The sequence below is a fragment of the Accipiter gentilis genome, chromosome 7 (genome assembly GCF_929443795.1).
Source record: "Accipiter gentilis chromosome 7, bAccGen1.1, whole genome shotgun sequence".
In the NCBI taxonomy this organism is placed as follows: domain Eukaryota; kingdom Metazoa; phylum Chordata; class Aves; order Accipitriformes; family Accipitridae; genus Astur; species Astur gentilis.
The window spans coordinates 4,472,856-4,497,973 of NC_064886.1; the positions used below are offsets into that span (position 1 = coordinate 4,472,856).

General features: G+C 51.6%; 2 protein-coding genes across 8 annotated transcripts in view; both read right to left on the minus strand.

The window, feature by feature from the left end:
- Positions 1-1,014: 1,014 nt before the first annotated feature.
- PLA2G1B (phospholipase A2 group IB) lies at positions 1,015-3,645 on the minus strand. 3 transcript variants are annotated; one of them, XM_049804206.1, is made up of 4 exons: positions 3,592-3,645; positions 2,624-2,783; positions 1,765-1,892; positions 1,015-1,136 (listed from the first exon to the last, which is right to left on the minus strand). In XM_049804206.1, the coding sequence occupies exons 2-4, from the start codon at positions 2,728-2,730 to the stop codon at positions 1,015-1,017; spliced, it is 357 nt and encodes a 118-aa protein (XP_049660163.1). In that variant the 5' UTR covers positions 2,731-2,783; positions 3,592-3,645. The 3 variants fall into 3 exon arrangements, with proteins under 3 accessions (XP_049660163.1, XP_049660162.1, XP_049660160.1); XM_049804205.1 differs by lacking the exon at positions 3,592-3,645 and adding an exon at positions 3,556-3,589; XM_049804203.1 differs by lacking the exon at positions 3,592-3,645 and adding an exon at positions 2,856-2,889.
- A 1,664-nt stretch (positions 3,646-5,309) lies between these two features.
- MSI1 (musashi RNA binding protein 1) overlaps positions 5,310-25,118 on the minus strand; it is a 44,950-nt gene continuing 25,141 nt past the window's right edge. For 4 of the 5 annotated variants that reach the window (XM_049804199.1, XM_049804195.1, XM_049804196.1 and 1 more), the window contains 9 exons: positions 18,344-18,392; positions 16,239-16,321; positions 15,486-15,603; positions 13,770-13,850; positions 12,430-12,486; positions 9,423-9,491; positions 9,143-9,297; positions 8,577-8,642; positions 5,310-7,598 (listed from right to left, as the gene is read on the minus strand). In XM_049804199.1, the coding sequence (XP_049660156.1) occupies positions 8,601-8,642; positions 9,143-9,297; positions 9,423-9,491; positions 12,430-12,486; positions 13,770-13,850; positions 15,486-15,603; positions 16,239-16,321; positions 18,344-18,392 (654 nt within the window). In that variant the 3' untranslated portion in view covers positions 5,310-7,598; positions 8,577-8,600. The remainder of the gene's footprint in view (positions 7,599-8,576; positions 8,643-9,142; positions 9,298-9,422; positions 9,492-12,429; positions 12,487-13,769; positions 13,851-15,485; positions 15,604-16,238; positions 16,322-18,343; positions 18,393-25,118) is intronic. The other variant, XM_049804198.1, reaches the window with a different exon arrangement.

Here is a 25,118-nt window from a genome sequence, read left to right on the forward strand (position 1 = left end):
CTAAGGAAATCAGCTTGCAAAATGATATACTGAGGGGATACTCGTTGTCAAACTCATCCAAGATCTCCATTCTGTACCTGATCAAAGATGACAGAGTGGGATGAATGCTTTCCTTCAGCTGGTGGAGGCAATAGAGCTGTCTTCTGGTGATGAACCAGGGCCTTCCTCCTGCCCTGTCAGCAAACAGGGGCATAAGCAGCCCCTGACACAGGAGCTCACCAACACCCTCCTGAAAGCCTCTGCCAGTAAAACTGCCTCTGCAGCACGATGGCACCAAGCCTGGGTGGAAGCTTTGGCGCAGAACTTCATCAGGACAGAAAAACTTGGGCAGATACTGTCCCTCAGAGGGGCTTCCCCGCCCTCCCCTGACTTCCAGGCCAACATTACCTCTTTCCCTACAGCTCCTGACCAGGAACAGCACCAGGCAGAGGAAGACCTCCCCAGGGTAAGCACACAGGGGTCTCTCAGAGCAGCGAACAGCCAGACAAACGGCTCAAGCCCCTCAGATACGCACCCACGCGAGGGGCAAGCTGCGCTGTAGCCAACGCGTGAGCACCCGGAGGAGCAGTGCCTGGCTCACCGGGAGGGCGAAGGCAGGGCCGCCCTGAGGAGACCCAGGCGGGATGGAGCGTCCCTCCGCCTCACTTCAGAGCCGCCGGCACTCTGAGGGGAGAGGGCGGGGCTCGCGCCCTCAAGGCAGGGATGGGGCGGGGCTGCCCCGCGGGGCGCACCTGCTGGCGGCCTCGCGCCCGCGCCGCTTCCAAGGGCCAATCAACGAACGCGGCGGGCGGCGCGGGAGGGGGCCGCACGCGCCACAATGGACCGTGGGCAGAGGGGGCGGGGCCTCTCCTCCCTCCTCAGCCTGGTCGCCGCCCTCCCCTCGAGGCCCGCCCGCCTTTTCCCCTCAGCGCGGCGCAGGGAGGAGGCGGGAGGCGGCGGGTGGTTGCGAGGCGTTTATTAGAGTGAGAGGCCGCTGCCGGCCTTTTGCAGCCCTGAGGGGCAGGATGAGGAGGACTAGTGGCAGTATTTCTTGGTGTCCAGCCTGCTGTGCTCGGGATTGTAGGGCGCCTTGGCGAAGCACATGGCAGCCGTGCGGTCGCAGTTGCAGACGAACATCCCGCACTCGTGGTTCTTGCCTGGAGGAGAGAGCAGGAGCGGTCAGACCCCGAAGCTCCTTCACCAGGCACCGCAGTGACTCAGGCAGGCGTTCCTGCTGCTGGGGTATAGCCCCTTGACTGCTGCCCTCAATTTGGGGGTGTACGTGCTTCTCCCCGCTAACCTCCTGGCCCCAAATCTCCTTGCTCTGGCCCAGAAATCTCCTTGCTCCAGCCCAGAAATCTCCTTGCTCCTTCTTTCCCTGCAATTCTGTTTGCCAGCCTATCTGCTACTTACCTCTGTTCCAGAGCCCTATAAAAGCTCCACCATTAACATTAGAGATGCTTGTCAGAAGCTGTGTAACGCTGCCTGGTTAGCATGTTGATCTCTTATATACTGCCATTAAAGTACCACAGGGACTCAATCCCCTGAAGAGGGGACAGGCTTCCCTATGTACTGCGATACCATATATCTTAAGAAACTTTTAAGTTGTGTGCTATATGGAGAACATTCATTCTGGTACCCGTGTGAGGTGCCCCGTTTATAAATAACCAGCCGCCCGTCAGGGACTTGCACTGTGCCCTCCTGCCGCAGAATCACGGAGCCCCATTCCTTCAGAAGAGAGACTGGAGTAATGTTTGAAGTGGAGTGACATGGAAGTGGACTTACTGTTACATGTGATCTGCCCCTTGGAGCAGCTGAAGCTGTACAGCTCTGTGTAGGGATTGTCCAAGAAGGGTTTGCATGCTTCTAGTTTACGTGCCCGTGAGTAGCACTCATCGTGTGCTTGACAGCACCTGGGAAACAGTGAGGAAAAGGTCAGAAAATACCAGAAATGCAAACTCAGCTGACCTGTAAGACATGTAAATACACTAGTATTGCTCTGACAAGGCACTGGGGAAAAAAAAGATACTGAGTGATAAAAAAGCAGACACGAAGGACTTCAAAGGGACGCGGTTCTGCCAGCTAATGGTCCAAGAGGTGTCTGGTACACTTGTACTTACTGGAGCAGCTTCACAGTTGTCTATTGGGCACCGGGAAAGCAAAAGCCAGCATTTACCCTACACGCCCCGTCAGTGCCTGGTAGCTGAAGAGCTGGCAGCCGACACAATTCACTGCACCTTGGCTATCAGACTTGTGTGTTCTCTAAACTGCCCAAGCCACTTCTTAGCATTTTGCAGCTCAGCCCTGCACACGTTGATGGTTGTGCACTGGGCAGTGTGTGCAGAGCTGCATCCCAGCTGCTGGCACGGCACTGCTGAAACAAAAATGCTGGAATGAGTGCGGCGTAGTTGCCACAGAAGGGAAAACAGAGTTGCTGGGATTATATTTTATCTTAATAATAAGGCATCAAGGTGTGATACTACACATCCTTTTTTCCTGGAATCAATCTTTGAGAGAAAGCTTCATTCACAGCAGCCAGAGAGTTTTGTGAACGTTTATAAGCAGGGTCAGCTAAGACAAAGCAGGCGTGCAGAACCATGCACAAGCAGGGAAAGAGGTTTGTAAAAGCAAGAGTCATATAAACCTGTCAAGCTCATCCACTGGAGTCCCACTGCCTCCCAAGCCGCAGTAGCAGCCGTAGTCACCAAATTCCAGCAGAGGATGGCTGCCTGGGATGGTGCACTTGATCATGCTGCGAAGCTCCCACACGGCCCTGGGTGAGACAGCAGCACTGGCTGCGCCCACTGAGAAGAGACACAAAGGTTAGAGTTAGGCACGGTGTTACCAGTCCGGGGGGGTGAGTGCCACCTACACACCAGACAGCAGGAAAAGCAGGGCCAAGGACTTCATTCTCAGAGGTCTTAGAGAGAGATTGGTGCTAAAGAAAATGCAGCCCTTTATATGACAACCTCACCTTGACATGGGTATGAGATAAACAAGCCAGTATTTATATTACTAAATGCAGACTTCTTCCATCGGAGGCTGTGGGCAGCAGGTTGTGACATGAGCAGTTGAAGGCCAGTGGAATTAAAATCTACGAAAGCCAGGAAGATAAATATTTGCTCTCTAGATTTTTGCTATTAAATTCTTTCAATGCTACTTTCAATATTCTTTCAATATTAAAAGCCAGCCTGAAAGATCTGAACACTTTTAAGGGCTCTCTACTAAAAAATAATAGCAGTGTGGTAGTTATGTTGGAAATTGCTGACACACAAATAACCACCCTACTAATACTGGCATCCTCTTTTTTATGGTATCCCACTTATTAATCCTGTATTTCTCCATGGATTGTCCTGGCCTAATTTAGAGAATAAGGTACAGGTCATCCACTCTCCCCAAATGACCCTTTTGCACGAGCTGAACTGAGAACAGTTCAAGCTGGTTTTTACTTTGAAGCCATAGAGGAGAAGGAGGTACTACTAGGCAAGAAACAGGAGCCAAGCAACATGGAAAGCCTCCGGTATGTAGCTTAAACAAGGAGTAGTGTCTGTTTTCACATGACCTTAAGGGACTTACACTGGAAACGAACAGGGCTTAGAAGTTTCAACATACACAGCAGACTTCAGTAGCTCAGAGACAGCAGTTTCTCTTTCTCCAGCACCAAAGCAGAACCCCAGTTACGCCCTTTGGTTCTCTATGCCAAGGTATAAGGCCAGTTAGCAAGCCTTGAAACAAGATCAAAAAATGGGTAAGAAAAACCTTCCTGGAGTCAGCCAGGACTTAAGTCCAAAATACTGCACTTATATTCAGACCCCAGAGGCTCTAACACCGTCAGGGCTACAGGTTTGGCATTTTTACACACCCAAGAAGTAGATCCTAGACTGCTCACCTGATAGTCAGAGTGCATTTATTTCTAAAGCACCAAGCAAGCCTTCAGTTTCTGAGAGCAGAGGAAGAGGCACAGCCCACCTTTTCCTAACAGCCTAATATGCCAGAGTGCTTGTTCAGGAAACTTAGGGTTCACCACCCTTCAGTAGGTTCAAATGCATGTTTCTGTAGGGGACAATGAGGACATCTTCCCCCCTCATAGGGTCTGAAACTATGCCAGGGTACCCACAGTATCCACCGGATGCTTACATATCCATAGGACATCTAGTTAAAGGAAGACAGAATGGTTCTGGTTGTTCATCAGCACAACCTTTTTGATTTCTCACACGCTCTCTGATCCTCTGGGATTCCCCACTCACAGGTTACCTAAAGCCAAACAGATGCTGAGTTACAGATTTGAGATTCTCATGTCCTAATAAAACACTGAACAAACATTAAAGGCTGATGCAAAGGACAGTCTGTACCACAGTTAGTTCAGAGAAAATAATTTAATCTTTTGCCCACAGATCAATCTGTTGACTTTCCCTTCAATATCCACTTAAGTGTTCTCTTTCTCCTTTGCTACTTTGGCCACATTTACTCTTCTTTAAATTATTATTTCTCTGTTCTCTTATCTATGAACCTTAAGAGTCTAAGGTTCCTTCTTCCTCACTTCTCAATGTCTGATTTATTATTGATGTTGTGAAGAAAACTTCCAATAAACTGGCCTTTTAAAGTCACAGATCAAAAATACTGTCATATCTCAGATTTCGTGCATTTTAATTCAACAGGATCACCGTGTGTGGGAAAGTAAGCATGTGAGCACCACAAGAGTGCCTCATGAGAAAAATCCCAGCAGGGTAAAGATTTTTCCACCGATGCTATTTTTGGTTTCCCCCAACCTGTGCGGCATACAAAGCCGCTGGTCCTCAGTATGCTTGTGAGGACATCCCAACTTACAGCTGGTTCCTAAACTTACAGGCTTGAGCCTTCAATTATTTTTAAGACTTCTCTATAATTAAGACCTGCTGCACAGGGTTCCCTACTATTTCACACTGTTAGAATTCACCTTCTTGTAGTGTTGTCTGTTAAGGACTTTTCTTCCCTTCCCATCTCTACATTTTGATGTCTTAGACCTAGCCTCCTTGGTCCACCATAGTCATTGAATCCAGAGCATCTGACCCAAAATTCTAAACATCACACTATCTCCCCCTTTCTTGAGCCTACAAATATCTATACAAAACCTCTGTAACATAGAGAAGAGACACGATCTCTATTAAAGCCAGATCTGCCGCACATTATAAACCGGGCCACTGCCAAAGTCTGGGAGCAGAACACAGAGTCATAGCCCTGCCTGGGGCTTTTATCCTAATGGCAGGATGCGACTCCTGCCAGGTCCAAGTTCACCTGAAATCTCCTCCATTTGAAAATCTCCCACTCCCAAATAATAACAGAGAAGGACAGTTTTCAAATAATTTATTAGGAATTTAAAACTGAAATCTGGAAAAAGGGTTACAGGTGTGGAGAGAACAAACATTGGAGTGTAATAACTTACTGGCTTAAAAACACAGCTTTATTTCTTTTAAAAAAAATGCCCACCCTGAAACCGGAGCCCCAGCCTCCAGGCAGTGGCAGCACTGGCCAGAGAGTTAATCACAGCCCAGCAGCAGCACAGCTGGCCTTGGATGTCTGGAGGGGGCACGGAAGCAGTTCAGCGCATATACCAAGAGGGAGGAAAGCGCTGTCCGCAGACCCAAATTTGAAGTATATAGAATAAAAATAAACCCAATAAAATGCAGCTCTTCTTTAATTAGGAAATATTTAAAAAAACAGACATACAGACTCTTGTCTCAGTAACAAAAATTATTGCTTTGTGTTTTCAGTACTGATCTGTTAAGTACCCTCTTACCTAAACAGAACTCTCCAAACGCATCGCCCAGGTCAGGACAAGCTCCGGCGGATGGGGGAGGGATGGAAGAGAAAAAGGGCCCTGTGGGCACTGTGGCCCTCCTTGTCCTTTTCTAAGTGCCCCTCTCCCTTACAGGGGCTCAGTTTGGGGGAAGAGAGGGAATGATTTTTAAAACTTAAGATGAAGCTGTTATTTCCCTGGGAAAAGAGTTTGGCTGCATCTTAATAAAAGGCTTAATCACCCCCCTTAACAAGGTCTTTGGTTCACTGAAATCCAGACCCAAACCTGCCCCATGTATTCCTGCTGGAGGCTTCCCCTGGCAGAGTGCTTGTTAGCAGGGGCCTGGACCACGCCAGAGGAAGCCCCGGCAGGTTCTGGAGAAGGGACTAGATCACCTCCGCACAGGACAACGGACAAATTCCCACAGTCTTCAGAAGACAGAGTAAAGCAAACGGGAAGCTGCAATTCTATAATTCATATAATCCCTGAGAAGCCCTTAACCCGCCCCCAAATCACCACCCTAATGCTTTTCTCCCCCGTTAATGACTCCCCAACCCAGCGCCCTGCCCTTCAGAGAACGACCACCCAAATCTCCCCCTGGCCCTGGCCGACACCCCTTCTGATACCCTCGCCTCCGGAGGAGGATCCCCTTTCCCGGGAAATCTTGACACAAGCGATAGTGTTTGGAGAGTGAATTCCTTCCAAAGTAACCAAGACAAGCAATGGCGGTAAAGCCCTTTACCTAAAGCCAAACCAGAGGCTGGCACTACGGAGCCCAGTGATGGAGTCTGTACATCGAGCAATTGGAAGCAGCTTTAACCCGCTCAGCAAAACAGCCGATGGCCGGTACGTTTCACCCCCGCCCCCCCCCCACCCCCTCCCCTTTCATCTCATCAGAGGTCTTAAAATCTTACAGTAAAAGGTGTACAAAAAAAGAACGGAGTCCTGTCAGGATTCTGCTGGAGAATATTGCTCACGCTGCGGCACCAAGTCCAGGACCTGGAGCTGCTCCTTGGAGCCAGGCTGCAGGCGGCAGCCAGGTTCAGCTCGCGATATTTACATATTATACAGGAGGAAAAAGAAAACCCCACGTAAAACTAAACCTAGGAAAAAAAAAAAAATCTTTCAGCTGTAAGGATAGTGTTTTTCACTTAGCAAAATATACATTTGTTTTGTTCCATAGCGATGTCCAACGTTTTCGGATCCTTGGAGTTTCACACTTTTCAAAGCCTCACATTTACAAAACAGAAACAATTAAAAACAGTTTCTTTAAAAAAAATAGAAATACATCAGTTCCTCTCAGCCTTTGCTCTCTCTGTGTCTCTTTCTTCCCTTCAGAACTGCATTCTTGTTACATACCGTGCTTTAAAAACACTGACGACAACAACAACAGAGTTGAAAATATTCAAAACAGTTTCAAAGCCAAATAAAAATACTCCTCAATAAAAACTACCTAACACAATCACAAAGCCAATTCATAAAATATGTCTACTAGCTCGGGAAAGAGCAAACAACAAAAAGAAGGGGTAGCCCCAAAAAAAGATAAAAAAATAAAATAAAAAAATAAAACTAACAGCTAGTAAAATAAATAAAAGAAGAATCGGTGGGCTGGGGGCAGGGAGGGGGGAAGCGTAAACCGTCGGTGGTTAGTAAGAAAGCGAGATGATCTCCTCGGGTTCAGTCCAGTGTGGTCTGGTCAAAGGGAGAGATCAGGGCAGGGCGGCAGGAGCCTGGCAGCCAGCCGGCAGTGTGCAGTTTGATTCAAGAAAAAGGTAACCTTGGCTCATCCCCCGAGGCTCACCAGATCCTCCAGCCGCTGTCCTCGGTTAGGTCACTGGGGAATCTGCAGGACACAGCAGGGGAGGGAAGGGACAGGATCTAGAGCAACCAACAGCTTTTCTCTTGGGGTTTTCTTCTGGTGTGATCAGACAGAAATACTCGATACCCAAACTTGCCCCAACACAAAGTTGCTCTGCATCTCGCTGGCACAGTGACGGGGCATAGCAGAGATGCTTCCATCTTTAATGGTAACGTGCGGCCTGGGAAACAAGGCCCCACACGCCATGCAGCCTGCCTGCCTGGACCTGTGGCACTCCTGGCCCCCGGGAGGCCTGTGACGTAGTGGGGTCCAGCCGTTTTTCCAGCACTCAGCTCAGCGCAGCCCTGCCAGGCTGCCATGGGCTCCTGTCTGGACACTGTTCCCTGCAAGTTTTTGCCCTCCTTTTTGAAAAGCTGGTTTGTTTGTTTGTTTTTTTATTTTAATTCTAACTTCAGCCATGTTTGCAAAGCAAATGGAGACCATCCACCCGTTCCCTCTCAGGCCCACCCAAGGACCAGAAACAGAACTGATCGGATTCCGATTTTCCTTCTGCCCTTCTCCCAGGCAGGAGAGGAAAAACCTTGCTCCCCAGAGACAGTGTCTTAGCAGCTGTGAGAAGAGCCAACTGCATGGAGGATGCTTCCCCAGCCACCCAGGTGAGCCAAGTTTGCCTCTCAGGATCACCACTGGGTTGTGATTCTGGCCAACCCTGCAGACCTTTCCTCTTTCTGTCAGTGCTCCCATTTCCTTCCTCTTTGCACCCAGACACTAAGTGACCTCTCCACAGCACTCCCAGCCTGGGGACCATAAGGTAGGAACCCAACCTGCCAAGCCTCTGGTGCAGAAGAGAGCCCCAGGCCGGCCACAGGACTCCTCCCACAGGCTGGGTCAGGCTGGCAAACCTCACAGTGGCATCCGCAGCTCCTGCTGAGAGCCCAAGCACAGGGGCTAGCTCAGGACTTCACTCTTCTCATTACCCGTTCCTGTTCAAAGCTCTCTTACCTCCTGCCTCCTTGGTCCCCAGCTTCAGTGATACCCATTGGTAAAAGCTGTTGCAATCAAGGGACCCTGCGAAGAAAGAGTTAAAACCCCACTCTTAAGCAAACAAAAGAAAAGTAAAGGAGAACTACTACCACAACAAATCCAGTCATGGCTCAGATGCTGGGAAAGCTGGTCAGTTGGAGGTGCCGAGCCTAAAGACCGCATCACTCTGCAGGACACTGCATCAGGGCCAAGATGGGCTCTTGGAAAGTCTGGGCCAGATCAGGCAAAGGTCTGGATATCAGGACCTTGAGCGGGGTGGTCAGGGAGAGCCAGCAGAGGCCAGGTATGCAGGCTCCAAGTGAACTGCTGCATTCTGCACTGGCCGTCTGTGGTCTGGGGCTCGGCAGTGGCATGGCACGTGCTGCGGTGGGTGGTATTTCTTAACCAGAAAGCAGGCTGTGGGCTGAGAGGGGGCTGCCCACTGCTGCCCACCTCCATCACCACGTCAAGATACAGCCCCTTCCCCTGGCCATGCCACTCTCCATCTTCCTCCCCCTGCGCAGACTCCGATGGGGAGCACTCACCCCTAGGCTGTGGCCGAAGCCGGTGCTTGGGGCTGGACTGGCAGCGCTGATGTAACTGCTGACCCCTGAGTCCTGGTTGGCGGCTCCATAAAGCTCTGCCATCGGCCCAGGACTGGTGGTGCCCAGAAATCCACCGGTGCGACTGGGGGTGGAACCTACAGGAGGCAGCAAAACTACGTAGTGAAGATCCCAAAAATGCAACCCCGTCCCACCCCCCTCCCGCAGCCCATCGCAAAACACCGTGACAGGACACCGCGCTGGGGAGGAAAGTGGCAGTTACCTGTCCCTCGCACCACGGCCGCCGCAGCCGCTGCTGCCGCCATTGGTCCATACGCAGTGAGAGGGATTGCTAGAAAGGAAGGAACAGGCATCTCAGGGGCACTGTGGCTACACGGGAAACTCCTCAACAGTAACGTTCATTTCCCGCTGCAAAATACCAGGCCCACACAGATGTATCGGCTTAGTGCATCACACAGGACATCAGAGGATGACAATAGGGAAGTGCACAGCCCTGCATTTATTAGTATCCTTTTGCACAGTTAATATCTGGGGACACTCACTAGCCATGCTCTGCTAAGCCCACACCCTGGAGCATGACGTGGAAGAGCTGAACCAGAAGTGGGCAATTTCAGATGTATCCTGTCGCTACTTAACTTGCAAGATGCAGTTAACCTGAAGCTACAGATCCAGATTTTGGCTGTAAATGTGGAGAAATGCAGCAGCTCAGGGACAGCAGCTGGCAGCTCAGCATCCTGAGGCTCAGCCCCTCCTCTCTGTCCCTTGGTACTATTCTTGAGTAACAGTTTAATAGCCTCTTTCTCTCTATTTCTCTACTCAGCTCAAGACACATCAACCTTCCCACTCCGAGTTTTGCTCCTGAACTGCTCAAACACTTGCTGTTCATTGTAGAAGAGCAGGAAACATATACCTAGGGAGCAGGAACTAGAAATGGCTTAATTAAACCAGTAAGTCTTAATTTATATGTAGCAGTTCTAATTCCCAACTCTACTGCCACAGGCATCCAGCCCCCGGGGCAGGAGGCATCTAGCCAGTATGTTTGTCTTTGCCCTTAAAATGACTGGGTCAGCATTTCATGCTTGAATGTGAAATTCACTGTGATTCTGTTTAGAGCACCATAAAAAGAGGTCAGAACAAATCAATCACGTTAAGGCTGAAACCCAGACTAGCTTATAAGGGAATATTTAGTAGCAGGCACCAGCCTGTTTCAAGCAAACGTCATATGAGGCTTATATCTGGGTTAGGCGCTCATTACAGGCCCTGGGCCAATGTGAGCATGTTGCTGCTTCGCATCACCCCCAAAGATGCTGTTTCAGGGAGGAAAGGCTGCTGGCAGCCACCCTCCTGCCCTATCATTGCTTCAAGTCCCTAACACACTGCTGAATGAATGTGGTTTTACTGAGAAAGGAGGCCAGGTCTTCTGAAAAAGACTCCAGTTCTTTTTCCAGGAAAAACCCTTCTTGCCTCTGCAGTCTATCTACTGAGACACCAGGTTTGTGTTGCAATAACAAAGCACCTGCATGGTAGCTCCCTGCATGCTGGAGCAATCATCCCCGCTTGTGCCATCCCCTCATCTCAGTTCCACTTGCCAAGCCCATAAAGCGCAGCCCATTTATGCGCACGCATCCACTTGAAGGCACAAGGGCCCTCGAGCACTGCACAGCTCGCTGGGCCTTTGTAGGAACGAAGGGGGCCCTGCCCTTCGCGGGACCAACTCCAGCCTATACATGGGAATTGCAGCTCTTGGCCTAGCCAAGAGGCTGCACAGTGACTGTTTAACAGTAGGTAAGCGTAATGGCAAGGGAAGAATGCCACGATCCCCAGCTGGTACTTCAGCGAGACACTCAGGACTGTAAGCTAACATGGCACCCAGCCAGGACAGCAGCATTAATAACTTCTTGTTGTACAGAGCCCTGGTGCACCCCAGCCGCCGGTGACAGCCAGGCCCTGGGAGATTCACCTCCACTAGGAAAAGGCAGAGTGCAGCCGGGGGTGGGCCTTGGAGGGAAAAGCACTTTTGCCAAGTGACCAACATTTACAAATTTTATGGGTTTTGCTGAAAAACACACATGTAAATAAACAACCGGACCCACATCTCCTTTGCTTGGCAATCAAAAGGCTCAGAGGTGGGGGTCCAGGTGCTTATGCAGCTGCATACATGGTGTCAGGGAAGGGTTTTATTAAAAGGGAGCTAGGATTTGTTCTCCCCCTACCTTCCTCAGGGCAATTTGTTCATTGGTGGCTGCCAACCTTGGCATCCTCAAGAAACGCAATTCCCTGAGGACTGACATGGTTCTGTGCTACAGAAAGCCCCTTTCAAGCCTGTTGGTACTGATAAATCCAGGAGAGCTTCTCAGGAAGCTTTTCCACACCCCCATTGCAGACATTCAAACCCTGAAACAGGTGGAGGCAAGGAAGCGCTGGAGAGGAGGAACACCACAGAAATGAGATGGCACATGGGGAGCAGGGTGCTACACAAAGCTGCTTTTCTACGACAAAAACCATGGACACAACAGAGCTGGGGAAAACATGGCCATGGAAGGGAGAGTAGACAGAAGGAGCATCACCTAGAGAGAACACACTGCACGTAACCCAGGGGCTGAGGATCCAGAGGGTATTTGCACTGTGAGGACATTGAGCCAGGGCTAGTCTCTGGAGAGTGGTCCTCTGCCCCCATTCCATTCCACAGTTCCCTACAAACACTGCAGGACTTTACTGTAGGTTCCCACCACACTCGCTTCTGCCCGGAAATTCCATGTTGGAGTAGCTGGGGGACTGCACCACCCAGAGCAGGGAAAGCATCCCCTGCAGCCCCTCCTGCACAGGGGAACGGGATTAGAGAAACCAGGAGTGCCCACACACCCTCTCCCTCCTCCCAGCACTCCAAGTCCTTGCAGCAGCTCAGGTTAAGGTAATTTGTAGACCTTTGAGAAGTCACCCTGCTCTCTGCAGTTTTCCATATCTGGTTTACCCCCAGCCTGGGGCAAGGAGCTAAAAACAAGGCAAGCAGCAGGAAATGCCATCTAAGGATTACATGCCTTCATTTGGTATGACCTACATTGCCCTTCTCAGAGGCAATACACATGGCTCTGATTGCCTCTCCATCTTTCCAGCCCCAGATTTGGATGGAGCTCGTACAGATGGAAGAGGAACTAAGGAACGTTTCCAGTCTAACTGCACCTGGCTGTGGAGCAGCAACACCACTGGAACAGCCCAAAGCCCCCTTCTCCCCTTCCAGCTTGTGAGTTTAGGAAATGAGCAGGACTGACCTGTGAGCTCAGGGAGGACGGGGGCACTCGGGAGAGGGGTCCGCTCTACACGGAACTCTAAAAACGAAATGCAAGACAGCTTAGGAACTCGTCAAATGCCCCGAGGCAGACCCCACAGAGAGACGGCAGCCGGGGTCTGCTGGGGGAGCAGCCTGCAGCCAGACTGCGACCAGACCAGTGTCTTCTTTAAACTAATTTATAACTGGTGCTGAAAGGTGCTGGACTCCTGCCCTGGAGACTGAAAGGATCCATTTATCCTTAGAATAAATCTGGCCAAGGCAGGGCAAGTGCAAGCTTCACTGCGCAGCCTCAGGTCAGCCCTGGAGCACTGCTTGGCAACCCATCCAATCTGACCTCTCGGCTGCCACGCCAGTGGGTGCTCAGTACGTCCCACACTCATCTGGGCACGGGTTTACAATGAGGCACTTGAAGCCACTATGACTGAGACCCATAAACTGGATTCAGGGATAGCTTCCAGACAGGTGGGAGGCAACAGCAACTTTCAGCCACAGTCAGCCTGGGCTCGCCTCAGGCAAAGAGGAAACTTCCCATTCCCAGCCCCTAACATCAAGACTTCATATATAAACCGTCACACTGAGGGATGGAGTAAGGAAGGGATGCTCAGAGTTGCCACTTCTCTAGAAAATAGCAAGACAGTATTTTCCCTGAATGTGCTCTGCCTCGTTCCCCTGCCTCGCAGAGAATGGGAGGGAGAAGAGGCCCCAGAAAGCTCTAAGCAGCTGCGGCACAGCAGGTTCCAGCCATTGATCGCAGAATCCATGTTCTGAGCACATGGCGGGATTGAGAGCTTGAAACCACCCAGTTTGCGGGGGATCTGCAGCCCACCACCCCAGCAGATGCTTTCTGGAGTCTGTGAGTGGTCCAGGCGCTGTTCAGAACACAACTGTAGCAATGCAGGCGCCTGTGTTTGGGGTGCCTAGGAGTTCCCTCGACCATGGAAAGCCATGTTTTAAAATTCTGTACTACTTTCAGAGCGGTGGCAACTCTGGTAAAGAGAGACAGACAGACACAAAGGCAGCGAGACAGGCAGAGCTGCAGGGGCCCTTCTGTGTCACAGCAGCAGCCCTACGGAGGAGGCTAACATAAAGGGCGTCAGAGCAGCCTTGGGCTTTTCCTGCCACTGGAGTGTGAGGATAATCCTAATGAAGGACAGGCTGTTCCCACCTATTCCAGGGCTTCTCCCCTCCCCCTTCCACATCCGTCTCCAATTTAAAGAAAGACCAAACAGGGGAAAGGGGCAGAACCTGGGTCACGGATCATGCCAGGGACTCCCGTTACCTGAAGGCAGACCAAAAAAACGAGCAGGGAGCACCACTCACCAGGGAACTGGTAAGTGTAGCCAGGTGCAATGCCAGTGTAACTTCGACTCGCGTAGGTGGCAGCTTGGAAGCCCGGATAACCTGGGGGAAGAGAAAAGGGCTCTGTTACTGCAAGCTCGCAGGGTCGATGTCCTTAGCGCCTGGCTGCTCATGAGCAGCATGATCATTAGTGTTAGAACGCTCGAATAGGGCTAATAGCAGAAACCCCAGGAAATTGCTGGGCCGAGTGCACAACGCATGCAAATCTGCAGAAGAGTTTTAGCAAGCCCATTTAATTTTTTCCTCACTCCAAACATGTAAGAACATGGACATCTCCTTCTCAGAAACTCATAGCTCTGCAGACTAAGGCTTTCTGATGCATCAGCTGGATTTACAAATAGGAGGAGATCAGGGAGGTGGGGGCATTTGAATGGCTGAATAGCTCTGAGTCACTTTTGCACTAGAAGCGCTGGCGAATGCAGGCAGAGTGCTTCTTCCTGGCGCTGGGCAGGACAATTCCTGCCGTTCCCCAGGAAGCTGACCACCTATATAGTACAAGCCTGTGAGAATGCAGGGCATTGACTCAGAGATGAATATTTGATTTGAGATCTCCCAAGACATGAGTACATGGATTTCTCAGTGACTCAGCTTGAGCCTTGCTGCTTTAAAATTCAGGTGGCTTAGAAGAGGCAAAACCCAAAACCACAGGCTGCAGATTTATTTTCCTTCCATAAGTCAAGAGAAAACATTGGGGAAAAAATGCCCTTTTTGGGGTTTTGTTCAGTGACTAACTGCTACTCGGCAGGCTTAGCAAGGAGAGCCAGGCTGAGTACACCCTGCCCAGCAACACCAGCGATGATCCTGAGCAAACAGTGTGCTCTTGGGTCAGCTCAAGCCCAGCTAGAACAAGTGTGGGGAGCAAGAGAAGCCAGGAACAGCAACTGTACTGGAAGCATCATGCTTGACTCTCAGATCCAGGCACAAGGGTTTGTAGACCTGGAAGTGGAAGCTACAAAGGACTTTTTTTTTTTTTTTTTTTTTTTTTATCTTTTATCTGAACACATTTGCCTTAGAATCATTGGTAAGACATGAAATCCAGCCTGCTTGTCACCAATTGCTCCTTACAAGACAGTCCCACGATAAGTGTATAGTTTTCCTTGCAATACCAGATACTTGCTGTCCCTGAGATGGAGGAAACAAAGTGAGACAAAGCTTAACTAGAACGTTAAGGGCATTTTTACAGTCTTTAAAGGGCAGTGAGGACATCTATATGGACCACTGTTTCAAGTGAAAGCTCAGGGGTTCTTTAATCAACTGATTCATCAGAAAACCTGTTCAAGTATGGGAGGAAGATGCCTGGGCACAGATCACTCCACGCTCAGTTCAGCTATGTAGTTACATCCCATTCCACGAGAGGCATTAAAGAATTATAGTCTATATGCTATGGCACCGTGTGACCGTTAACAGAGCTGCAGAGGGCCAGAGCTGCCCAGCACATGGCTGCGCCCGGCCAGCTCCGGCTGTCACAGGGCAGCGGTGACAAGTTTGCAGTTTTTCCAGGTGCCACCAGAGGGCAAGTTGTGATCACAAACAGGTCCCGGCAACCCCCCCACAGCGTCCCCGGCCTTGCACCAGGGAGAGCTGCCCTTGGCCGCCCTGCCTGCTCTCGGAATAAAACCTCTAAGCTGCTGCCTGGCACGACCGGGAGCTGGGGAGGAGATCTGTCCTTGGGCTTACCCAGCATGCCGATCCCGAGCATGAAGGCATCCATCCCGTAAGGCATGACTCGGGACCGCCCTCGCGCCGAGCCCGTTGGGGACATCACCTCCTTCGGCTGAGCTTTTTTACACTCCACCTGCCACAAGAAAGTAAGGATTAGGCTCGGCTGCCACGGGCACAGGGCACTGCCACAGAGCACACGGAGGCAGCAGCTGGGCTGCAGACCAGGCAGGACTGCCTGCCATGACGGCATTCCTCAGCCCCGGCCACCGCCGACAGCCCATTCCACGGTCCTTCCCTAGCGTCTCTGCCTCTGGCCTCCACACTGCCAGCCTTCCATCTTGCTCTGCAGCCACCACAGGCAATGGGGAGCTCAAACACTGCTTTTCTCCTCCTGGAGCTGCCCTCGATGCTCTGCCTGGCCCTGCACCAGGGCCTCAAATCCTAATTTTCCTCATTTCTGAATAAAGGTTAAACCTGCCCCCTCCCAGGCTACCAAGAGGTTTCACGTAGCTTCAAAACCTCCAAGTACTACACAATTCCTCATTACAGTTAGCTCTTCTCCTTGAAAACTCAGTATTTGTGCTCCACACTGTGAGCTTCTTTCCTAGACCGGCTGCTGTGATTTTGGGGAAAAGATTCAACCCAATTTGCCACTACAGACAAAAGTGCGTTGGGACCCAAGTGCCTTACACCCTGCCCCTGTTCCACTGCCCCACTGTATCCTATACCTCTGTCCCTTCTCCCCCAGGTTCTGCCCCAGACACTCACCATTTTGTTGTTGATCTCATGGAAGTGGATTTCACACACTTTTTCCACAATGTCTTCACTTTCAAATGTGACAAACCCAAACCCTGAAGAAAAGGCAAAACTCCTTGAGCAGGTCAGAGCTCTGTGCAGTTTGCACCCGCTACCCACATCCTTTTAGTGGCAGGAGAAGAGAAGGATGGTACAATCAGCCCTTTCTAAAACGGCTGTCACTCATCTTCCCTCTCCAGCAAATCCTGCTTTTATGCACAAGAACAGGACCATCCCCTTACAGATTGCCCTTTCCTCGTCATCCTGTACTTCCCAACCTCTCTGAACTCAACTGCTCTCAAAACCAAGTTTGGGGTTGTTTTTTTTAAACTTTGCCATTTGCAAGGCAAATCACGTGGCTGATAAAGCTGGGGAGGATCCCAGCAGACGCTCACACAAAGGGAGTCGGTGGAGAAATGAACAGCTGCTTGCCAGGACATCACCATCCTCGCTAAACACACTCCACCAGCAATAACACCCTACTCGTTTCCTCAGCAGTCACCAGTCATTAAGGCCTTGTATAAGCAGGCAAGTATCAGCAACGCAGTCGTACAGAACAAGACAGATAGACACAAGCAAAGTGATTTGCAAAGTTTCACCAAAGTAAGGTTAGTATCTGGGGTAAGACAGGACAGCGTGTTCCTGGCCCCTGGCCCACGCTCACACCTCCTTTCTTTCACCAACCCCTCTGCTGACAGTTCTGGCAAAGACCAGCTCTGGTGGGCAGACTAAACTCCTCTCAGCTGACTGCAGTCGCTTCCGGAAAACTGAGGCAGGTGGGAGGATGTCTTTAAGCTTGCCTTACAAGCAAGCTGGGATTAAGCAGAGCTTTCTGCTTTATGGAACTAGCCAATTCCACGGTGCTTTAAAATAACTTTTAGAAACAGATGGGGATCTGCTGCCCAGAACCCCACTTCTTCCTCCATACTGCCAGAAAAGTCTCTCTCCATAAACTCCTCCATCTGTCTGTGCCCAGGTAGTTACACACCATTCACCTCAACACCCACAAGCGGAGGGGCTCAGGAGTTCAAGAACAAAACACCAATGCCGAAACAAGTCCTGAGCGCCATCAGACCCCCACCAAGCCTACTGCACTCTGGGCAGAAGTCCACACTTCCGACATAGTGGCTGGCAGCTCTCCCTGCTCCTTCCAAAACCTCCAACAACTCTAATTGGACTAGTGACTAGGAAGCACCCATGGAGGAACAGGGGTTAACACTTCTTCCCTTTTAAGATAAAGTTGGAACAACATTCAAGGCCAGGCAATCAGAGTACATTTAATGGCTCTAGAAAAAAAGCAAAAACCTGAAGGGCACATAGTGTAGCGAGAGCAGAAGGGAGCGTTCCCTCGCTGATCTGTGGGCAGAGGTGCTTGGAAGTGCTTCAAACAACACACAGACATGAGAGTGGCCAAGCACAAGGCTGTTACTGGCCCCAATTTGAAAGACGCCAAAGCTAAGTTTGCAGGTTCAGTTGCTGCCAATAAATCTCTGAGCTGGTTCAATGCTAGTGTCGAGCCCTGCCACGCCACCGGTTAGTCGGTCTGAAGACTCACCGGGAAAGCGGGAGGCAGGAACGCCCATGGGTGGACTTGGTCCGGATAGCGCAAATATTACAGCCTTGCTCCCATCCTGTAACCAGACTCCACCAGCAAGACTCGGGTAAGAAAAGGTGACCTGGGAGCGCAAGTGGGCTCCAGGCCGAGGAAGGGGCAAGAAGCAGGCACTCTTCAGGCTCTCGTGTCAGCTTTCCCGGAGCTCAGATTACTCGGGACAAGGTAAGACACACACTGCGGGCTGGAGCCACAGAGGTAAGCGGGCAGGGGAGGGGGCTGTCTCCTCTCACATATCTGCAACTCGGCGAGTTTACAGCACAGGAAACGCACTGGACAAAAGCTCTCTGTGCTGCAAGGGACGCTGGTAAAGGATGCAGATGCAAAAGGATAGGGCGACTGGAGGCAAGATAAAGAGCAGCTGCGACCCACGTCCCCTGCTGCTGGGATACTAACCCCTCCCCAGGCAAGGCAGGAGGCAAACCCTCCGCAGTTCCCTGTCCTACGGCCAGAAGACCGCTCTCACCTCGGTGCCGGTTGGTTGTCTTGTCAAACATCAGCATTGCATCGTCCACCTGCAAAGAGAAGGGTGCTGGTCAGATTATTGCTGTTGCCATGAGCATCCTCTGACACATTTGCACAGAGCTTCCCAGGCCTCCCCAAACCTGAGGGGATTGAGATGAGATCTCCTATCCCCAAGAAGGAAACGGGGTGTACACACACATCAGCTACCACACCAGGCCCTTCCTTCCCCAAGCCACAACCAGCACGGTTCCCCCCACCAGCCTGGGGCAGGTGCTGCAGAGCTGAGCCCCCTCGGCCCGGCCCCTGGCAGCAAGGGACCCCGATTGTTTGCCTGCGGCTCCAGCCGGGGGGCAAGGAGCAGGGAAGGCATTGTTCCCAAATCCCGGCCTCAAAGGAGAGGAGAATTAAAGCGGGGGGGAGAGAAGCAAAGCTGGAGAGGGGAGAGGAATAAGGGGCCTCCCAGCGACAGGGGAAGCGGAGGCCTCAGACAACAGAGCCTGCCTGGGAAAGCTGGGAAGCTCCCCCGCCCCCACCCCAGAGGAGCCTTTCCTCTAAGTGAGGTTTCCCACTGCTGGAGGCTGTAATTAGAGCAAATTTACTGCAAGGCCTGAGCAGGGCTGCCTTCCCGGGGGGAGGGGCAGCCGGATCCCATCCCCCAGCCGGCCTGGGGCTGCTCTCCTCCCCGGCGAGCACATCACCGCCTGGTGCCACTTTCCCCCCCCTCCATCTTCCTGCTGGGTGCTGCCTTGCAGAGACGCATCTGCACCGCTCCGCAGGTCAGGCCGAGCAGGGTTAAAAAATACACTTCAATCCCCTCCGTGTAAGCCCCAGTGTAAACCTGTCCCACTGACCCATCCCTCCTCTCTAATACCACTGCCTTAATCCGATTATGAAACTGGACGTGCAAGTGCTCAGGGGAGGCGGCAGCAGTCTCCGGCCAGCAGCTGCCCTGGCCCTCCTCCTCCTCCTCCTCCTCCATGTGAGACAGCCGCTCCCCGAGCAGCCAGCCCCGCACGCCCCCAACTCCGCAGAAGGATTACTCCCTCGCCTCGTCCCTGGGAAGCATCTGCGTGGCTGCCTTCTCCAGAACAGCCCACCGGTGCGGACAGAGCGCTGCCCATACCCTGGCGCAGGCAGCCACTGGCTTCGCTCGTGGAGAGCTCAAAACCCACGTCAGGGAAGGGAGAGGGCTCCTAGTCTCAGCCCCCCAAAGGACAAACTAGGACAGCCAGCTCCACCTCAGTGCCACGAGGATGGAAGGAGCCCTTGCTAACGCTTCCAGTGCCATCACAAGCAGAGAGAGATCATCTTTGATGCCCTTGGGCTTTTCCAACATGTCCAGCCCACACGAGCGAGAGGTGACGACAGACAACCTGGCTCCCGCTCCTCCCGCGCTCTTCCCATCCCAGCTCAGCCTCCCTCAGCCAAGTCAATGGACACCTGAGAAACGTGCCAGGCATCCAGTCAGAGCCACGGGGGATGTAAGACTTCACACAGAGCCAAAGCAACTCCTCAGCAGCTTCCCAAGACACCGCCACAGAGCTGGGGCCTGACAGCAGCTCATCACGCTGCCATTCCCCATCGCCGCTCGCTCCTGTGCCTGCACCATTTCCCTTCACGGTGCCAGCACAACTGTGACATGCTGGGGGGAAACCTGACATGGCTTAAAAATATTTCAAGAGTTTTTACTGTCTGTTTTTCTTCGTTTTTTAAGCTAGATCCATTCCTCCATCCAGTTCACAAAAAGGCTGGGCACAAAGCTGTCCTCCCCACTAAACACTAGGAGAAAGCTGTGTCAACAGCACTCTGTGGCGGTGCCACTCCCGAGGACTTCAACTCAGGTAGCTGGAACCCACAGACCGACCCATCATGACGAGAGATGGGCACAGGAGAGAAAAACCCAGCAGGGACAAGCACAGCCCAGCTCCTGACTTGCTCTGTCTGACAAGCCCCAGCAACAACCTCTTCTTCACAGAGCCTGGAAAGTGGGAGCAGCTGCAAGTGGCAGAGCCCAGCACACATCCACACGCAAAATCACCTCACAGCAACGTCCCAGGCAACGGCTGGGCGCTCCCGCGGTGCTCGAGCACTCAGAGCCAGGAGACATGCAACCACTTCTTCCCAAACTGTACTCCGTACAGTTCTTCCCAAACTGTACTCTGCAGCCTTCTTTCAGCTGAGCTTTTTCCTACATTTCTGCTGGTGCTTTGAGATCAGGTGTCTACCCAGCACCCCAAAATGTACTCATCTTGCAAAAAACATATTTACAATAACACACGTACTCTGTTTGAAAGCTGACTCCCGACATGAACTACATCTAAGATACCTAAGTGTATATACACATAACGTGAAGTAGTCTCACCCCACTCAACCCTAGGGCCTCAACCCTGTGTATGGCTACAACTGGTGTTTTTTTATTGCCAGCAAAACCTGCACGTGAGCATCTTCTTGTCTCCTTCCAAGGCAACAGGTGAGATGAGTTGGGTGGTCTCAGACAGCACACTGCCAGTGCCATGAGGTAAAGCAGGGCCCGGCAACCCAGGGCGGGCGCAGAGGTAGTGCTGGAGCCTACAAAGGCCTGCAGGACAGGCTGCAGACCGGAATGCGCTGTGGAGCCAGGAGAAAGGCCTCACCTGCATCCGTGGGGAGCGGCCATTTCCAGCACCCTGCCCAGGATGTCCAGCCTGTGCCCCAGATCCTCCCTAGCTCTTGCCACCACCCCTGCAGCTAGGCGAGGGGATGGAGACCAGCTACCTCAGCTCGTAGGGCTCCCTAAAACCCAGCACTACCCGCGCAGACCCTCGCACCAAGCGCTGACCGCTGAGGAGGTACCATGGCCGGCTCCCACCAAAGACCAGCCCCAGGCAGGGACCAAGCCAGGCCTGCACCGACTCCGCAACCACAACCGGGCATAAGTTGCAGCCCCCCCCCCCCCCCCCCCACGGCGGGCTAGCTATTGTGGAGGCGAGGCGAACCGACACCCCCCCACCCCCTTACTCCCGCCCTCCACCGCCGCGCCGGGCCCTTCCCGGCTGGGCCGCGCCGGGCCCCAACAAAGGCGGCCGCCGGCGGGGCCGTCGCCACGGCAACGCGGCCGCCAATAGCAGCTGCCGCCCGGATTAGCGCCGCGCACAAAGCCGCCCCGCTGCGCCGGCCCCGCGCCCGCCTCGCCAGCGGCGGCGCCCTCACACAGATCGCGGCCTGTGAGGGCCTGCGGGAGGGCACCCGCCGGGCCCGCAGGCCCTCACAGGCAAATCGCCATCGCACACACGAGGGAGTCACACCGCAAGGAGAAAGGTCTCACAGCCAGACCCCTCCTGCACCGGGCTTTGCCCCCCCCCCCCCCCCGGCCCTGCTTCTGGCGGGGCAGCGGTGCCGCCATCTTGTCTCACCCCCCCACTGAGGGTGAGGGCGGCAGGTCTGGGCAGAGGTGGGTTGTGAGGGGCTGAGGGGACAAGGAGCCAGGGATGTGGTGATACGAAGGAGGGGGGGGGGGGGGGGGGGATTTGGGGTCTCCAGAGAGGCAGAAACAGAGGTGGTATCTCCAGGCCATCCCCAGTGGTTGGCAGAGACAAAACAGGTCAACTACCCGAGAACTGGATGTAGGAAGAGCGCGTGGAAAATAGCACTTAGGAGTTTCAGAAACGCCCCAAGTTCATTTTTAATAGGGTGTGGAAATAATCTATGATCATAACCGTACTTTAACAAAGGCTTTTTGGCTGGGTGAATTGTGTTTCTCCCCAGTCTCCCCCCCCCCCCCCTTAAATAAATATTTGTTTCAATTCTTTAAACATAGTCAAAGAAGCAGATCACTTTACTAGAAAACTGTTTAGCTTAGTGGTCAAGGCTCTCTCCCAGGGAACTTTTTAACTTGCTGGTCCAGGCTGCAGTTATCCAACATTTGAGGTTAGAAGTTCAAGGTTTGTTAAGTTTGAGGAATGTCTTTTGCCATGTTTAGCCACAAGGGTCAAAAACGTCAAGGCAAAAAGAGGGAGTCCCAAGAGCAGTGACTATTGCTCTCTAGGTGTATCCTTCCCAAGGCACCCTACCACAGGAGACTATGTCTTTGGCAGGTACTTGGCAGTTTGGGAGTAGGTACCACACCCCTGAGCCTTAAATCCAAGCTAACATCACCTCTTCTCAATTCTCTCTCCAGCAGCTCTCTCTAGCTTTGGAGAACCAAATGGGAGTGGAAGAAGGATAAAGGCTTTGGGCTCAGTGGAGGTAACGCATTCAGAAAGTGAAAAATGGTTTGTCCCTGAGGAGGAAGCTCTTCTAATCCTCCATGGATTTGCCACTGCTGAGACCTCCTGCAGAAGGGCAGCAAGCAGCACCTTCCCAAGAGCTGGAGACAGGCTCTTCTCAAACCAGCACCTGGTTTTGACGAGAGTGGTGTGGTGGTGACAGGAAGGAAAAGTGACAGTCACAGGTTTCAGAGAGAGACTCCACCAAAGCAGCCCTCAGCCTAGCCAAAGTATTCAGGTGCACAGATATGAGGCATTTCATACCAAAACAGAATGCAGTACAATCCACCTGGCCTTGGCCAAAAGGGCTGATTTTTTTTTTTCAATGGCTTAGTCCCAGTCTAACATCTTTCAGTCTTCCTGGGACAGTCATAGGTGTCTGCAAAAGACGAAGTCAATGGCAGCCTCATGAAGATTTAAAAAAATATAATAATAAAATTTCCAACACAAGTTTGATGAGAAATGTTGGCTGCACTTTCACATGGGCAGATCTTGAAGAAAGTTGTAAATATTCAAGCAAAGGCTTTACAGAGACGGGCATCTTCCACTTGAACAGCAACTAAAGATGGCTGGCTGGTCCTAGAAGGATCCATGGCAACGTATTTGTAGAAAAATCAGGCAGAATAATAACAACTGCCGAGACATCTTCAAGGTGGGAAATATAAACCAAATAGTCTAGAAACCACTCAGCCATCCTGTCAAGACAGGGCATTAGCAACCCTGCGAGGTTCTCCCAGCTGCTCAAACAGGACAGGCCAATTCTGGGGAGGAGGACGTACTGACCCAGAGCCCAGCTCCAGGGAGCAGGCATGGTGCGCCCGCACGGCGCTGGGAGGACCCTTTCTACCCCACTCTGCAGAACCATTCTCAAAACTCTGGGAATGAGACTCAACCAAGGGACAGAGCCCGCTCCGTGCCACGGGTGAGCAGGACAGCCTGTCCAGGTGTTCCTGCCTGCTTGTGCACTGCACCTTGGGCACCTGGCAAATATCAAATGAACCACTGAAGACCTGAATGACCATTACTGCTACAGCATTTTTGGCTATTTGCCTACCAGATGCGGAGCACAGAGAACCCTTTGTTCCAGAGGCATTGTTACCACAAGCCAAACTGCCTACTGCCACAAGAGAGGTGATCAGATTCCCCTTCTCCTCCCCTCCCCATCTGTTCATTGCAACCATGTTACGCGTGAGAATTTGCATAAATTGCCCTCTGATCTGTGGAAGAAAATCCAAAATCCAGTTTGGAAATCCACAGCAGGTTGACAAGCAGCTTTGATCCCTGAAATTTCCAGAGAGCAGCAGATTAAGGATTAATTAATTAACATTCTCCAGATCCAAAGTGAGGGAAATCATGCCCACTGTAAGCACAGGAACAAGTCTTCCTTTAAAGAAATTCCCCATCAGTATCTAAAGGTTCTCCAATTAGTCAGCAGGGAAAACTCATTTCATATACTGAAGTCAACCACACCATTTTTCTGGCAGGTGTACATGAATATGCATTTGTGACAGACATGCAAACCCTCATCAAATCCAGCACCTCAGATACAGGGGTTTTCTCTTGGTTGGGACAGTACTAGAGTCGTTGCCTGAGCAAGATGTCAGAAGCTGTCTCAGGCAAACGGTCCAGAATTTGGACTTGAGTATTAGATGGCAGCCCAAAGGTCAGAATCGTCCTCAGATCTCAGCAGATCTTTTTTCTTGTTTGCTTCCAGGATATTTTTAGAGGGCAGATCTCTCTCTGGGCACGATCTGCCTCACAGAGGCTGAGCTTTCATGACCGACTCATCCACATACGCAGATCACCTGCAGGCCCAGGGAGAGATGCAGACTGTTTTTAAGCACATTTCAAGCACCCTTGGAGCCACAACTGATTAGTGAGTCATGCAAAGATGTCATTGTGAATATATTTCTTGCATTTCTGCTTCACAAAATGCAAAAGCACAGAAGAAAACCATGAGTTCAAACACCTGAATTGGGTCCAGGCCCCCATTTCTTCCAGCACCTCTGCATTTCTAGTTTCTGAAAGGATCAGCTTCTCTCCTAATGACAAAAGACTGGCTGCACCAAGTTCGAGCAGAGGTCCACCTTGCCCAACACCCCCCCCAAGATACCAACCAACAACAGACACCTTTGGAAGAACGTAAATACAAGGCAAGGATATTATGATAGACCCCAGAACACTCAATCATCTTCCAAGCCATTTGTGATTTGGGGATTTCCTGAACTCAAAGGCATGTTTGTGTATTTAGACCTTCCATGCATTTGTCCAATCATTTTGGAGCCTATGCAGATTTTAGCAACGTCCTGGGGCAAAGATTTCACAGCTTGGATAAGCTCCATGACAAAAAGACCTTATTTGTTCTGAGCCTCCTACCTTGCAATTTATTTGACTCTGTCTACCACAAAACCTCATCAGACCAACCCTTGAAAAAGAAAGATGATCTGATTTTTTTCAGTTATGATTTGAAACAAGTGACCTTTGCTTACAAGACCAGAGACCCAACAGTCCAAAGAAATTACTCTGATGGAC

Excerpts from the sequence above, each read along its gene's own strand:
- PLA2G1B (XM_049804205.1), bottom strand. The coding sequence starts at position 3,589 with ATGTTGAAACTTCTAAGCCCTGTTCGTTTCCAGT. Across the intron at positions 2,784-3,555 it reads AAGCCCTGTTCGTTTCCAGT|TGGGCGCAGCCAGTGCTGCT; the intron begins GTAAGTCCCTTA and ends GTCTCTTCTCAG. Across the intron at positions 1,137-1,764 it reads GGGGCAGATCACATGTAACA|GCAAGAACCACGAGTGCGGG; the intron begins GTAAGTCCACTT and ends TCTCTCCTCCAG.